General features: G+C 36.9%; 1 protein-coding gene across 1 annotated transcript; it reads left to right on the top strand.

Moving 5' to 3' along the window:
* The first annotated feature begins 8477 nt into the window (after positions 1 to 8477).
* Positions 8478 to 15027, top strand: LOC145247553 (protein fem-1 homolog A-like). The gene is made up of 2 exons (XM_080109396.1): positions 8478 to 8605; positions 12506 to 15027. The coding sequence occupies exons 1-2, from the start codon at positions 8602 to 8604 to the stop codon at positions 14203 to 14205; spliced, it is 1704 nt and encodes a 567-aa protein (XP_079965522.1). The 5' UTR covers positions 8478 to 8601; the 3' UTR covers positions 14206 to 15027.
* Positions 15028 to 17802: the final 2775 nt, after the last annotated feature.

Below are 17802 nucleotides of genomic sequence, written 5' to 3'. Positions count from 1 at the left end.
ATAACTTGATGCGTTTGAAACAAACAACAAAAAACATATAAACAAATAAAAAAACGTATAAACAAATAAAAAGTGATTAAATAAAAGAATAACTCGTATCATTATGTACCATTCTCAATACATTCGCACATGTTACATTTGTATATCTCTTTGAAGGGAGAACTTCAAATAGGGCACAACACTAAATTAACTATATGTTACGTTGGCAGGTGTGCAAATATATGTATAACGTGTGTATATAATGTACGTGTGTATATAATGAGGTTATTTGTGTCGTCTAGTGTTCAAAAGGTTGTTTGTAAATGTGTATATAACTGTTCACATATATATACATTACACATATAGATACACTTTCAACGGGAGAATATGACATTTCATAAACACACAGTTTCTTACAACAAAGGGACGCAACATCTTTCTTGGAGTTTTACATCTTGCCAAATAGAAAAACATTCGAGATCTTGAGTGACGAACCTGCCAAAGCTGAAATGAACATCCATCCCAAGGAATGACCAACAAGCCCCGGTTGTATTTTCAGACAACTTTTATTTCAAATGCTTTCCTACTGAAAGATTCCAGGCATTTTTCCCCTGACTTACAAGGCCATAAAATCCTGTCTCCAACGCTCCAACTCTCTCCGTCTGTCTCTCGTCCGTCTCTATCTTTGTCTAACTGACCACTGACTAACTCTGTATATATCTTTACTATTTGTTGCTATGACGTAATTCAGCTCACATCTTTTAACATGTGACTTTGAATCACGTTTTCAATCTGTTATTTTTTAAACCTATTTGTTCGAGTATTTTAACATTCAATTATTCAAGGTCGCATTCCTGGTTCTTTTGTTCTATTGTTCTACTAACCAGTTTCAAATTTTGAAACTTATAAGCATATTTGTCTTTGTACACAACTAATTTTGCATACCGACAAATAATAATGTTCTTTTATCTAACATTTTAACTTTTTTTTTTTTTTTTACACAGTGATCACCACTTATCAAGGCCCGGAAGCCACTCAGGGATAAGGGTTATTGCAAGTAAATTACGTTAGTGTGGAGATTTGATGAAGTGTTTACTTAAGGGGGCGGTTCATTAGGAATTTGTTAACATTGGACTTGAAGACATCCAAGTTGTAGTCGGGTGGGAAGCAGGCAGACGGAACAGAGTTCCACAGGCGTGCAGTTCTAAGAAAGAAGCTTTGTTCATGGAATCCACGTTTTGATTTAGACACAGATAAAGAGTGGGGGGAATTTTTCACAGTGGATTCGGCTAGACGGGTGTTTTACGTGAAAGATTAGCGAGGGGGGACCAGAGATTGGAGTTCAGACGAGCACCTGCCATGGAAATAACGATAAAACAAGGATAGGCTCGCAACGTCTCTTCTGTGGGAGAGAGGTTGCAGGGTAGAGAAAAGGGCATCCCCCACTAAGCCACAAAGTCTATTTTGTACTCTGTCAAGGCAGGATAGGCTGTTTTTTTTAAAATTTACTTTAAATAATAATACTCAATATTCCTAAATCGGCTATCAGCAAGGTAACTCGGTGTTGCCCCGGCATAATCTAACACACACACCACCACCAGAGGGCGTTTTCAGAACCGAATTATGTCCCCTTTGGAATATATGGTGGAACGTCTTGTGATATAAAAGTGCCGCCCAGCAAATTCTCTTTCCTTCTGGAAGTCGGCTCGAGAGAATATTTCACCAGACATCCTCGCTATCTTTTTTTAATCCAGGCTTGGTCTTGATGAATACACCTTGCAACTATGTGCACACTCACAAACACGTGCTATTCAGTACGTAAGACACACACATATCATTCTACTCAGACTTTGGTATACATATTTTTATCAACAATATTTCATAACGAACAACATAGGCGCGCTCCTCACAAACTCTCTTTACACAGTATGTAAAACTTTCCTCTCTATACACACACACACACACACACACACACACACACACACACACACACACACACACACATTATTTGCAGGCTATCATGAACAATACCTAATACCCAAATTGTGACGTGATGCAGGATCATTCCCCTTTAACCATGCATTTTAATGAGACTTTGTTGGTTTGGCCACGTTGCACATCACAACAAAGAAGAATTATTCCACAAAGTTGATTCTAGCTCTGGTCTACAGGTTTAAAGTGTTTGCTGTTGATCCATAACTATGCTGGTTGCTGCTTATTTTTTTACAAAGGATTCACCACTTATCAAGGTCTGGAGGCCGTTCGATGATTAGGATTGATGAGTGTATGTAATGTTATGACCCTTTTAGGCTGTGATCATAGCGTAGTATCTGTGTTAACTGTGGCAAGCAGGGCAAAGGGTGAAAACATTATTGTTGTTATTATTATTATTGGTATTATTATTATTATTATTATTAATTGATTTGAGCGACGGCTGGTCGCTGGATCAATTATTATGATTAGAAAAATAAACAATTAAATTGGGGAAAAGATGATTGACGTATGAATCGCAAAAGGAATGTGAAAATAGAAAATATATGTAAACATGATTTTTTGGTTTGCATAAACAAATAACTAGATTGGAGACATTAGGTTGGTCTGAGACACGTAATGATATAATGTAAAGAAACACGTGATGTATGTAGATTTGGGAAAATTGTAGGCAGTCGTTAGCTGGACATCGGAGAGAACGGATGACCAAGATGACATAAGAAGTGGCGTCACTTCGGACAGCCAAGATGTGAATAACGTGTGATCTCTGAAAATGCCGACCAGATCATGAGAATAAATGTTCATAAATAATTCAGGTATGTGGTGTGTTATTTACATCTGTTAAAAAAGAACTGTTTGTCTACAACTGTTTCGATACGTCCACGTCAATCATTTCATATTAGAACTGTTGCATAAATGTTAAAATATACACACTAGACGATCAACTAAACGATACGACGTATATACATACACGCATTTACCCGTACAGGAATATCCAAAGAAAAAAATAAACCCAACTATTTAACGTGTACATCGTTATGGAATATATTCACATACAGCATATATCCCGTTTTATAATATATATCTCCCGCGTGACAAAATAACATGTACAGTAGTCAATGGGACAATATCGTAGTAATCACTAGTCGTGGAAATGTGGTAAATTGGATTACTTAAGGGAAATGGCTCATCAAGAACTTTTTTACATTCAGCTGGAAAACAGGGAAACGGAAGCGTGCAGTTCTAAGAAGAAGCTTTGTTCATGGAATCTACGTTTAGGTTTAGGCAGAGATAAAGAGTGGGGGGGTAGATACTCCACCAGACTAAGTAAATTCTTGTCTTGGAATCCAGTAAGACCAAGAGATCACAAGAAAAATATAATTAATTGATCAGTTTGGAACGTTCTCTTCTTTACTGATATAAAGTGTGACAGGTAAAAGAGAGCTTTTTTTTTTAGATAAGAGTCACCACTTATCAAGGCCCGGAAGCCACTCGGGGATAAGGGTTATTGCGTGTACAGTAATCAATTGGATAATATCGTAGTAATCATTAGTAATGGAGATTTGATACAGTGTCTTACTTAAGGGGGTGGTTTATCAGGAGTTTGTTTATGTTGGACTTGAAGACATCCAAGTTGTAGTCAGGTGGGAAACAGGCAAACGGAAGAGAGTTCCACAGGCGTGCACTTCTAAGAAAGAGTTTTGTTCATGGAATCTACGTTTTGATTTAGGCACAGATAGAGAGTGGGGAAAATTATTGACAGTGGTTTCAGCTAGCAGGGTGTTTATCGTGAAAGATTAGCGAGGGGTGAGGACCAGAGATTGGAGTTCAGACGAGCACTTGCAATGGAAATAACGATAAAACAAAGACAGGCTCGCAACGTCACTTCTGTGGGAGAGAGGTTGCAGGGAAGAGAAAAGGGCATCTCCCACTAAGCCGCAAAGTCTATTTTGTACTCTGTCAAGGCTAGATAGGCTGTTTTTAGCAGCTCCTGCCCAGATGTGGCAGCAGTATTCCATACTTGGACGTATTTGGCTTTTATATAGATAGAAAATTGCATCAGCAGAGATATATCTTTTGGAGTGGGAGAAGGATCCTACCATTTTTCCAGTGACCTTGGCAACAGTTGGCTTTAGTTGAACATGTGGATATCTATGTATATCATATAGAAATTACGTGTTATGTATATCTTATAGAAATTACGTGTTAGCTTCAGGAATTGATTACTTTGATTTTACACTGCAATTAAAATATCTGCAAACTATCTCACATTGGAGGGAGGTGGTAGCAGCTATCGAAAACCCAGCCAAGAGTTTGTCAGGAAGCCCAACCAGTAATATAACCCAACAATTGCCCAGGGATGGGGGCTTTGCCGGTATATGAGTTCGTTTGTAGGTTTTTTCGATCACAGAATACCTAAGAAAGTTTAAGAGCTATTCTGGTCACCCAGAACAACTCTTACAACACGCTCGCTTGGCCTTTATCGTCGACGTGAGGACAGGGTTGGTTGATTGCTTTTAGTTTGTCACTCGGAGAGTGATTAATCTTCTTAAGTCAAAGAAAATACCACACGCCCCATGTTGTGATTAGATTAATTTTGTCGACTGCCGCTCGGACTTAGGGTTCGCTCCTGCAACTGAAGGCACATTACTCTGTATATCAATTAAGAAAAACATTAATAAAGACGTTGATGAGTTTCTACAACTACAGAATATATTAACAGATAAACTATCTAATTACAAAATCTATTAAAATACAATGGCATTAAAGGTGTAACTATATGTATAGGTGTTTGAATACGTGATACCAATAGTCCATTTGAAGAAATACCCTTTTCATGTACCATAAGTCCGGCACCTTACAGACGCTAAACTTCTGACTGACCAACAATATGGATTTAGACAAGCCCGTTCCACAGCTGACATTCTCACTGTAATCTCTGAACGTATATACCATTCACTGGATAAAGCGGGGGGGAGGGCAGAGCAGTAGCTCTAGATATATCTAAGGCTTTTGACAGGGTATGGCACAAGGGTCTCCTCAGGAAAATTAAATCATACGGTATCACTGGTAGAATACTTAAAGCATAATTGAATCCTTCTTAGACAAGAGAAAAATCCAGGTTGTCCTCGACGGTCGAACATCTAAACAGTGTGATATAAATGCGGGAGTGCTTCAGGGGTCTATTCTTGGACCTCTATTGTTCCTGATATTTATTAATGACCTCCCCGACAAAACTGCCTCTGAGATGGGTATATATGCTGATGACACTACACTCTATAAAAGGCATGACAGGAAAACAAATGAACACATATCCAAAGAAATGGCAAAAACACTAGAGGATGACCTCCAATCTGTAGTGGAATGGGGACGTAAATGGATGGTCACATTCAATGATGCCAAAACCAAACTGGTTTCCTTCAATAACTACAAGAAGCCTTCTCTGCCACCAATAGCAATGGCCAGTGACTCCCTGTCTGAGAGTACATCTTTCAAACTGCTTGGCCTAACGTTCACAGGAAACATGAGCTGGAACAATTATATTGAAAACATTGCCAGGGCCGCTACAAAAAAGGTAGGCTCTCTCTACCGTGCTAGAAAACTACTGACACCTGAAAGTATCCTGTATCTCTATAAAGCCACCATTCGCCCATGTATGGAGTATTGTTGTCACATCTGGGCTGGTGCGTCTACTACTAGTCTCTCGCTCCTAGACAAGGTTAAAAAAAGAGTCGCCAATCTGATAGGCCTTGCACTGGCATCTAAGCTTCAGCCTCTGTCCCATCGACGAAACGTTGCATCCCTCTGCTTGTTCTAAAAGTATTTTAATGGTGAGTGCTCTGACGAACTGCAGACACTTGTGCCCCCACGTCGCAGACACCCTCGACAAACCCGACAGGCAGCTAAATCCCACCCCCACACAGTAGAGATCCCTAGATGCAAAAGATCCTTCTACTCCAGTAGTTTCTTCCCCAGAACCGCTAGACTCTGGAATTCCATTCCAGGATCATGCTTCCCTAACTGTACTGACATGCAGAAGTTCAAGTGCAACGTGAACCGACATCTTGCTGCCCAAATCCCTACATAGTGCCCCCGTAGTTTCTGACGCTGATAGTAGTCCCTACACCTGAGTGGCAATGTGCCTTGTTTGGGGTGAAAATGTAATAAAAAAAAAAACCCCAAAAAACCCATAAATCTTGATAGCGGTGGCAAAATCAACAATCACAAACAAGTGCTTTCGTCCTGTCATTCTTTTTTTTAATGTTGTCACCACCAGCTCCCTTATACGATAGTAAGCGGGGGAGGGGGGACCCCTTTCAGCGATAAATGTTAATGTCATGAATTGGTTTTAGTAGCAAGGATATTTTCTCATGCAAGGAATCTATTTTCTTCCAAGGAGCATAACATGACAAGCATACTTAAGGCTCGCTGGAGAGAGAAAAGGTGACTAGACGATACACAAAGTCAACATATGGCTCAGCGGTCAGGGGCTCATTCTAGGCTCTCTTCTGTTGCCACTTATTGTTTTTACTCCGAAATCTGAAATCTGTTCAAAGTCACTCGTGCATAAGCTTATATAATGGGGTGATGGCTTGAGTCAGCCACTCCAGAGTCCATGCCAGCCAATCGATGATCGCTGTGTCTTATCCCCTTCTCTTCTGATTGGTCCAGTACCAAACATATATAATCACTCCTTGAGGCAGTTTTGTATCGAGGTGATTCTCACGCTGACAAGACATTGGGAGGATGACCTCAGGGTCATGTACTTCTATCAGCGTAGCATAAAAAATATTTCACTACCATTCTAATGAAATGCATGGTTTTATTAGCAAAATAATATTAGTATTGAAATATTATTATCAATCTGAAATCCGTTCAACTGAAATAATTTTTCCTTGTTTTGGTTTGAATCATCAACCAAACAAATGAAGTCAGCAAAGCAATCAAAAATTGTTCACATTATTTTAAGATTTTCTTCACGCAAACAAACAATGGTCCATGCAGCGAATGGTGAACCTTCTCCAAGTGATGTTACCTCAAGTAACAGAACTTAACTTAATTAGGAGAGCGAATGAATTAATAGTTACATATGGTTATCTAATTTTACTGAAAATTATTTGTATGTTTGTCTGTAACTGAAACTACAGCGCCACGAACGTCACAGTTCTCCAAACTTTTAAACTTCTAAATTTAAATGATTTTTTTCAATTTGTTTTTGTTTTCATATTTTGAGATGAGGATTGATTATCCATATTATTTGGATTCTTCAGACTACTGTTCTCATCTTGAGTGTTGCACAACATTTCGGTCAATGTAACCTCCGACCTTCTTCAGGTGTCTCATAGCGAACTCAAGAATCTTTCTATCGAACACAAGAATCTTTATGTCGAACTCGGAATTCTTCACCTTTATTCAACCCACGAGGGTAGCATGCTGTCGTTCCGTTAGCCATGATTTGATACAAGTCCTAAGGCAGTGGTTCCCAATCTTTCAAATATGGCGACCCATTTTAGAACAAGCAATCATTAAAATATCTTATACACACAATCTTTGTAGAAACAAACTGCCATATATTTCGACTAGCAGCATGACCCGACGTTACCTGGGATTTAATGATGACGAATGTTTCACACTCCCATATTTTTATTGTCATCGAAATCGATGTAATAGCCCATTTTTCAATGAAATCGATTGATTGCTTGCTCTAATTGGGGATCAATCGCGATGCACCTGGAGGAAGCTTCACATACCTATCGCAGTAATTAACTTCACAATATGTTGTAGTCCACATTGCACTGTAGAGAACTTACTGTTAATTTTATAAAAATATTTCATATATAATGGCTTGAATGTAAGTTGAAAATGCAAAAATCAAGTATTATGCTTCATTTGCGCTTTAAACAGAAATGTTCTTTCGAACGCGCTCTTGTCGTGTCAAAGAACTTACTGTTGATTTTATATGCCGGGCCTTACTGCTTGTGCGGTGATAATAAAACTTCTCAAATGCATTTGTGACGTTTGGCGGTATAAAGTGTTAAGTTTGGTAATAATCGCCTGTTCCTTTTTTTAATCAGACTTTTTTGATCATCGATATTTATTGAAGACATTCTGATAAAAAACCTATCTAAAAACACTGGCAGATACATAAAGTATATTTGTGTGAATTTAAAAAAAAATCAGCCAAGCCGTTGCGGAGTCTATAAGGAACTATTTCTCTCTCTCTCTCTCTCTCGTTTTCTCTCTCTCTCTCGTTCTCTCTCTCTCTCTCTCTCTCTCACACACACACACACACACACACACACACACACACACACACACACACACACACACAGAGGCAAAGTTACTTTTATATTAATATAGTAGATAGATGGATAGATAGAAAGATAGACAGAATGGAATAGATATATAAATAAATAAATAGATAGATAGATAGATAGATAGATAACTACAATTCGTCCTTTAAGACGTCAAAAAACGATAAATAGCTTGTGGCAACTGCTCTTCACCCCTTATGACTTCATCCATTTTAAAGTATATATTTTTTTTTCCCCGTCTTTAAATTTGCCGATTCATTGTATTTTATCAGAAAACAACCGTTGTACAGTTAACAGTGACCTTTGTGAGGACAGAATGGGTATGTAGCACTTATATAATTAGTTGCGGTCTAATTCTGATTCTGTACAATTCTCCCAGGCTTTGCTTTCTCTCTTTGAGAAGGGGTTTGTTTATTGCTAATTGCTTGAGGCGCCTCTGCCAGGGAATGTCGACCCGGGCTGCACACACATCATTTGCAGGGTCAGTGTGTTCCTCCTTTAAGGTGCTGACTTTCAATCCCACTGCCGACCCTTGTGTCACATTTCTCATGATGGGAGGGAAATAATTACTTTCTATCCGTTAAGGTTCTAAGCCAGACTAAAAGAACGCCCCCCCCCCTCCGCATTTATTTAAAATTTGAAATATTTTGGTTGCATATTTTATGAACATTTTTTATTCTATTATAGTATACTAGCAGGCCGCATGGTGTTGCCCGGTCGTAAAATACTCATAAATATTATATTTTAATTGAAGCAGAATTCTTATTTATTATAAACAGAACTGCGTGTTAAACGTAACGTTAAATTCCTTAAAAGAAAAGAAATCATATTTTTTTTCCTTTTTTTTTTATTTAACATTCTTTCATTGTTCTACTAATTATTTCAGCGTCCCAAATTATATCTTGCAAAATATACTTAGTTTTGCTACGTCTACGCTGGTTATCTCCCTTACATTTAAGGATCCGTTTTGACATAAGCGCCTTTGAAGTATATATATATATATATATATATATATATATATATATATATATATATATATATATATATATATATATAGTCATCCACATACAGAACTGTTTCACCGCTCATCAGTGCGGCTACACAAGCAACTACCTCAAGCCAGGATCGATACGGAGCTTTTAACCATTGCACTATTTGTCTGCTCCTATGCGGGCAGTGAATTAACAATGTTTTGACATTGTCCAAATACCTAAGCTCAATTTGTTTACACAAAGAGCATCGCTTAATATGCTAATGGTAATTTGTATATCACTTCCCTATATGCTCAACCCAAGATAGGGAGCATTATAGTCATCCACATACAGTACTGTTTCGCTGTTTCACAGCTCATCAGTATGGCTAGACAAACAACTACCTCAAGCCAGGATCGAAATGCGACCGCCCAAACGACAGTCGGAGCTTCTAACCGTTACGCTAGTTGGCTGTTGCTATGCGGGCAATGAATTAACAATGTTTTTACATTATCTCTGTCTGTCTGTCTGTCTGTCTGTCTCTCTCTCTCTCTCTCTCTATATATATATATATATATATATATATATATATATATATTCATTTCGAGCGCACCCCTGTCTTATAAAAGAACCTACTGTTGGTTTCTGCTTGTCAAGTGATTGAAATTCGCATGTGGATGCGTGGACGTCAGTGTCTGCTTATAACTATATATATGCGTCAGTTCAGTTAAAAAAATTAACTTGAGTAACCTTTTTGGATTTTACCAGTTGTTTTTTTTCTTTTCTTTTCTTTTTTTTTTTTTTAAAACTTTTGCGTGGTTTGTAAGAAATTTCTTTCCCATACATCTCAATTTCCTCCCTGCAGAAGCAAATGAATTCCACAAACAAAAGCCATACCTTTAAACTCAAAATTTATTCACAAGTAACAGCAATGAAAATTCTTTGGTTCTGGTAAGTCCTTTTGCAAAACGGTGGCCCGATTTGCTTTCATACGCATGGAGCCTTTAGTTTGAATTCCTATTGTTGGAATGTTAGTTCGTTGTTCCTTTGGAAGGATCCATGATGATCATGGAGAACACGGCGCGAATGATGGCGCCTATATGAGTGAATGATCTGAGCCCCTTGTGACTCAAGAAGAAATGAGATAAGATCCAATATTTGGATAATAACATGCCGAACAGTTGTAAAATGCCCTCCTTGATTTGAATAGGTTCAGCAAAATAAGTTGTCTCTGCTTGTAGAGATGCGTCCTTCGTTCACCGACTGTTTGGTGTCCATGAAGGAATTGTCTTGACTACCTAGAGAGAGAACCGCTGTGTTTAAGTCTATCTCGTTCCATGTATTTTCTTAGACTGAAATATAAACGCATGAATACAAAAAAGGCGTCAAGTCAAATCACCTGACGCATTCAAATTTAAACCAATCACAGACCAGCTACTAGAGCTGTATGGCCGGCCTAAAAGAAAGATGGCGCTTAAATGGAATTTCTCACAGGTTTTAATGATTAATGAGAATCAACTAGCAAGGTTTGTGAATTCTCCCGGGATTCATGATATCGCCACATGTGTATGTGCAGAGAAATATGCACAGACACCATCCTAAGTATCGCTATCTTCATTTATTTATTTATTTTTTTACAAAGGTATCACCACTTATCAAGGCCAAGAGGCCACTCGAGGATAAGGGTTAAAGGGTGTACAGTAGAGAATTGAACAAAAAAGTAATTGTTAGTAATGGAAATTCTGTAAATTTGTTAACTTATATGGATAAAATACTGTTAGAAACTCGCTCAATATATGTTACCGTAACATAGGCTAACATATATTCGGTGGGGTTTTAACAGTATTTGTATTTTTTTCATTTTTAACTCCTTTTCCCAAACTTACCATATCAAAGAGAGAGTCGGACGCCATTTTTAATTTTACCAACACATCGGTAAACACTGTATGTTTTGCGAGCTGAATAAACATGTTACATTAAATAAAAACACTAAAAAAATATCCAGTTAGGTAGAAAAGTAACTTATCTTGCCTTTGATAACAGTTATTTGTTATATAATTGTTTTTTGACAACTTTTTCGAATCTATGTGTACAGTAATACAAACCCAAAGTTGTTTTTATTGATTCAAATAATAAAAATATTAAAAAATATACAATAATAAAAATACTAATCCAAAAATTTAGGCAAGTAATGCAATTGTTTCGCCAGGATTAGCAATGAATGATTAATGAGAATCAACTAGCAAGGTTGGTTGAATTCTCCTGGGATTCATAATATCGCCACATGTGTATGTGCAGAGAAACATTCAGAGAAACCATCTTAAGTATCGCTTTTTACAATTGTTCGTAAAATTTTACCTGCAGAAAATTTGTGAATTTCATCCGTTTATCAAATATGATTAAATTAAACTTATTTGTGATTACATAAAAATGTTTGACATGTTCTTATTTTTTTCTTGTCATGCTTCGGCAAATCCCGGCTACTTATGTAAAACACCGGAAAATGTCAAACAAAAAGTTGTTTTTTATTGATTCAAAAGCGATACCAACAACAATAAAAAAATATATATATATAATAATAAAGACACTAATCCAAAAATTAAGACAAGTTATACAATTGTTTCGTCTGGATTTTACGAGGTGCACAGTCATTTTCGCCAACAGATGATTGATTTGAAAAATCGCTGATGATTAATTTTTCAAACGAAGCCCTCATCAGAAAATTGTGAATTTATTGAATAAAATTAAGTTAAACTAAAAATGCGATGACCTAATTTTAAAGATCCTTTTTCGTATCATTTGGATTCATCGAACTGCTGTTCTCATCTTGAGTGTGATTTTCACAACGTTTTGGTTGATATAACCTTCGACCTTCTTCAGGTGTATCTTGTCAAACTCGGGAACCTGGACGGAATTTCGAATGGACCCCTTTATTTACTTCACGAGAGCAGAATGTTCCGTTCTGTCGGCCATGATTGGATATATGTCCTTAATAATTCGCAATTGTATTTTTTGGTCGCTTACGCTAAGGATTGAACCTTCAACCTTCGGGAGAATATCACTTTACAATTGATTTTTCAATTACTACACCACGGATCCCTGCCGTCTGCAATGTCGACTGAAAACTTGCAAAAATGACACTCAAGATGAGAACAGTAATCTGAAGATTTCAAATGATATGAATAACAAATCGTTATCTCAAAAATTCGGAAACCTAATGATTTTTTCTTTTCGTTTCGTTTTGTTTAGATGGCGCGAAAGGCAGACTAAAAGCTGCCAAGTTTCTTAATTATTTGACCAGAAAGAACCAGATGGAAAAGGTAAAGGTCTTTTTGAACGATTATGACCTGAAACATCGACAGAAGATTATACACCTGAAAGTTTGTGGAAAGCCTCTTTTATTCGAAGCGACGCTGATGGGGAACCAGAAATTGGTGGATTATCTGCTCAAGGAATGTGGGGCGAATGTCAATCAAACCGGACACTGTGAACTCGGAAAATGCACTTCGTTGCAACTGGCCGATTCACGGAATCTCGTTCATGTTAAAACCAGTTTACTTGAACATGGTGCCAACGTGAACTATCGTAGCCGCAATCAAAAGACCCTTCGCAGCATCGATTGTCGCAGCCTGAAAGCGATACACAACCTTGACAAACAAGGGATCGACATGTCCACCCCCGATTGTAAAGGCCGTACGTATCTCATGTATTCGGTTCATTCAGCCAAGATTTGCGAGTTTTTACTCAGTAACGGGGCACAAGTTAACCAGATCGACAATAACGGACAAGACGCGCTACACTTTGCTCTACGGAAAGGAAATCTGGAGTCGGTAAAGGTCCTTATTAAAAATGGGTCCGACATTCTCCGTGTTGGACCCCAACAAAACACACCGCTTGAAGTTAGCGCTCTGGAATGCAAACCGGTCCTAGTAGAATACCTACTTGAAACGAACTGCTACACGAACGAATCCAGAGCTAACGCCTACGAGCTCTTGGGGAGCAAAATTTTCACGGACGATTCAACCAGGGCAAAGTTTTATTGGGAAAAGGCTTTGAAGATACGAAACCGGTTCAACTTATTTCCGAAAAATGTTCCTGGACACAGAGATCATCAATCTATGGAACTTCCCTTGGGAAAAGAATTCCAGACTTTGGACGAACTCAATAAAATATCAACGGACTGTGAATGGATGTGGACGCAAGCTTTACTTATACAGTCACGGATTCTTGGACCAAAACATCCGCACACTATTAATTCCTTCTCGGAAAAGTTTCGACATCATATTTCCCATTCGGAATTCGCATCAGGGATGGTACTCCTTGAATGTTTGTTTTTCTGCTACGCTACTCATCTCGACCCTTTTCCGGTTCGCCTACTCCTGATGATCAAAACGCTTCGGGTCGAAGCCATTATACATGTGTTAACCGTTAAGTACAGCACCGATCACGTTCAAAATCTCACGTATTTAATCACGCGTTATTTAAAAACGGTCGGGACGGATTTCGTGGATTCTCTTGACCCGAACGACCGTCAAAATAAACTGACGAAAGTTGAGATGTATTTGATCGAGATTCTCTCACAACTCGATTATATTCTCTCATTTGATCTCATCGAAGAACAAGAAAGTCGACTAAACATCACGCTTTACAATTTAATCCAACGTCAACCGCAACTTACGGATCATATCGGCTTACTTCATCTGACAATCAGTTTGAAGCTGTCTCCAAAATTACTGAGCAGGTTAATCCGTTGCGGCATTGACATTGATCGTCAAGACGAGTTTGGAAACACGGCTGTCCATTACGCCATCCATCGTCACTTGTCTGACCAAAAACCCGATACGCTGAGGTGCCTCATCGATCATGGCTGCCAAGTCGACATTACGAACAGTTCTGGTTACTGTCCTTTGGAATATCTTCGGCGAAACGGCTTTGTTCAAAATCCCTAAAGCGGATCACATTGTTGTGTAGGGCGGGGGCTCATATTGGGAGAGACACATATAACGGGTACTCAAGAGACGCTGATAATGTCATTTATATACTGTTTTCATCATGATGACGACGACGACGACGAATGACGATTCTTGGAGGTTTCATATTAATTCGGACTGGAAGATATGATGCAAGTTCTTATACGTATATAGTGAGGAGCAGATACTTCACTTATGATTGAGAGGAGGACACATACTACTTGGAAGGGTTTACACAAAGTTCTTACAAGATGATAATAAAACACGTTTACCTTTGTGTTGTAAGGAATGACGAGACGAACAGTTACAAACATGAATGTGATTTCTTTATTCATGTGATCCGCCTGTCGATGACGTCAGGAATTCAAACTTGAATCTATATGGTCTAATTTGCTACCCTTCGCTTCTAAGGGGCTCTCCTCTCCAACCGACTATCTCTCATCAACTGTCGACTTTCAACTCTGTCTGATCAACTCCTCTAACTCCGAACCCTCAGATTCCTATATCGAGAAATCTATCACAAATATATTTCAGAGGTATACTCCATCTTCAGTGTGTTGTTTTGTTTCTTTTTTTCTTTTTCTTCTTCCTTGCCATGTTCAAACATTTCAAAATACAACTGCTAGAAACAACGCGCGGCTATTTACAAACAGACTTTTTTTCCTCAACTTTACAACATTGCAAGGAAGAAGAAAAGGGAGAAAAAAACAAACAAAACAACATACTGAAGATGGAGTATATCCCTGAAATATATTTTTTATTATAAATTTCAAACAAGTAAAATATTTGTTTATTTTTATACATATTTTTATGTATTATTTTTAATTTTATACATATTTATATATATATATTTATTTTTATACATATCTTTATATATATCTTATATATTTTATTGACTAATGATTATAGAGATGGTATGGATAAATAAGAACGTAAATATATATAAAGATTATTCGAATAACAATGAAGGGGTAATACGTAGTAGAATGGATTCAACCTTCTTCTTAGTTTGACTTTGCGAACAAAGATCCTATGAAGGGGACTGTGCAAACACGCTTGTATGTGATGAACCTGATGCGGGACAAGCAAGTTTGACCGCAGCGGTTGGTGAGATGATTTCTTGGTAAGTATGTCTTGACCTGTTGGGTGTTCGCTTATGTTTGGAGGCGGGGGGGGGGGGCTATGATTCGGTTTATTTATTTTTAGTTTTTATTTTGTTGTTAATTGTTTGGAGAGGGTCAGCTATATATATATATATATATATATATATCCGCGAGGTCACCAATTATTAAGGCTCGGAGGCCAATCTTAGACAAAGGTTAGTAAATGTCTAGACGGTCAGACAACATCATGATTGGTAATATTGAAACTTGATTATTTTAGCGGACAGCTCAACAAGAATTATTTACAATAGCTTAAAAAGATGACCATGTTATAGTCAGTTAGGAATCAGCACCACAGTACAGAGTTCCACAGACGGATAGTTCTAAGAAAGAAACTTTGATCCTGAAATTTTCATCTAGTTTTAAGTACAAATAGAGAGTGATGGAATTTGTTGGCATTTGTTGTAGCCATACGAGTGTTTTTTTTTTGCAGCAGTTTTACGTGAAGCTCAGTCGAGTACCTACCATGGTAATAAAGATAGAGCAAAGATAAGTATGCCACGTCTCTTTTGTAAGAAAGAGGAGGTAGAAAGGCAAAAAAAATAAAAAGAAAAAAAGTGTATATAGATAGATAGATAGATAGATAGATATAGAAATTATTAGTTTGTTTATATATATATATATATATATATATATATATATATATATATATATATATATATATATAAAGAGAAAGAAATTGTTCACTTTTTGACTGCTGAAAGTGATATCATGAATTACTTCCCTTATTTCAGTCCAAGGGACATAACTCTGTTTTCTCGATTTTGCTGCGCTTTAAATAGCAGTTTTATCCAAGTAGAGGCCGAATCTATTCGTAATAATAAATATTGGTTAAAGAGTATTCTACCGTGTAAATCAACACAGGTGTTGCGAAGGAATTTAAATACAAAGGACGGTATATTTAAAAAAAAACTTTCTTTCCACCCCAGCCAGCATTCACAGGGAAAATGACTTTTATCAGTTTCTGGGTATACTGAAACGTCAACGAATAGCACATTTAAATTTTACGCAGAAATATAGTTTTCTTGATATTAATACGTTTATTATTCAATGTAATCAAATGTGTTTTTACTGGAGGCTAAGTTTTTCCCCAACTGAACAAGTAATACCAAGTACGGGCAAGAATGGCGGATAAAAATGGGTGGACATAGTTTTGAAAGCCGGTTTATCATAATTTTTTTGTAGGTTCCCGACTACTTTGTGATTGTATTTGAAAGATAATGTTAATTCCCAAAAGGGGGAAAAAAAAAAAAAAAAAAAAAAAGATCTGTACCCGTGAAAAAAAAAACAACAACCCCCTCCCCCAGTTATATAGAATTCATTCATACGAAATGAGGAGCTTTTTTCGTAATTTTTCTAAAAAAAAAAACAACAAAAACATTTTTCTTTTTTTTTTCGTGTTATACGCTTTATTTTCATTAAAAAAAAAGCAAAAATAAATTCATTCATTATTTTTTTACTACCGAAAATCATAACTTTAGTAAAGGTGCTTTTGTTCAAACAAAACACATTTCCACTAAGATAAAAAAATAATAATGGGTTCATTATATTCTGTGATCATCATTTGATAAATACTGAAAATTTCATTAAAATTGGTTAATTTCCTGGTTTTTGGTGATTTTTTTAAGTAAAGAGAAGGCTCAAAATGTTTATACATTTTGAGCATCGGCATTCATTTTGCACATACCACATAACTAACAAGTGTGCATGCTCATCACAAAACACCCCTCCTCGCGATATTAAGAATGGCAAACACCATTAACATTTATTAAGTAATACATTGAAAAAATGTCTCAATATTCAGAAACCTACTTATCTGAGCAAAATTCAAATGTGATATTCTTTTTCAGCATACCCGAAAATCGATAAAAGTCGTCATTTTAAAGGTGAGCGGTAAGGCGGAAAGAAAGTAAAAAAAAAAAAAAAAAAAAAAAAAAAAAAAACACCCCCAAAACTTTCTATTTCAATTCTGATTAAAGATTGATTACACGAATATTATACGAAATGCAGGAATTTTGTTTATCTTTAATTTTATTAAATGCAGGAAAACGATCGTTATAAACGAAATTTATTATTTTTTGTTGATGTAGGTAAACCTTTTTCATTGGCAAATTGAAAAAATAATTCATCATTGCTGGTTCGAAAGATGAACTTCAGAATTTACTAAACCCTAACCCTAACCCTAACCCTGACTCATTGGGTCAGTATATGTTAAGACTAGTTATGGAATAGTGAGTAGATTAATTATAGCAAAAAATACGCGCACTTGCGCATACAACAATGGCCACCACTTTTAATACAGGAAAGTACATTGCTTGAGAACACTACTTCTATGCGGAAAATTTAAATGCGATATTCGTTTTTAGCATACCCGAAAACCTACGAAAGTCGCAATTTTAAAGGAAAAAGTGTA

This window comes from Euprymna scolopes, chromosome 25 (assembly GCF_053919585.1).
Source record: "Euprymna scolopes isolate OS-2025 chromosome 25, ASM5391958v1, whole genome shotgun sequence".
Classification (NCBI taxonomy): domain Eukaryota; kingdom Metazoa; phylum Mollusca; class Cephalopoda; order Sepiida; family Sepiolidae; genus Euprymna; species Euprymna scolopes.
This window is presented reverse-complemented; position numbering and strand designations above follow the sequence as displayed.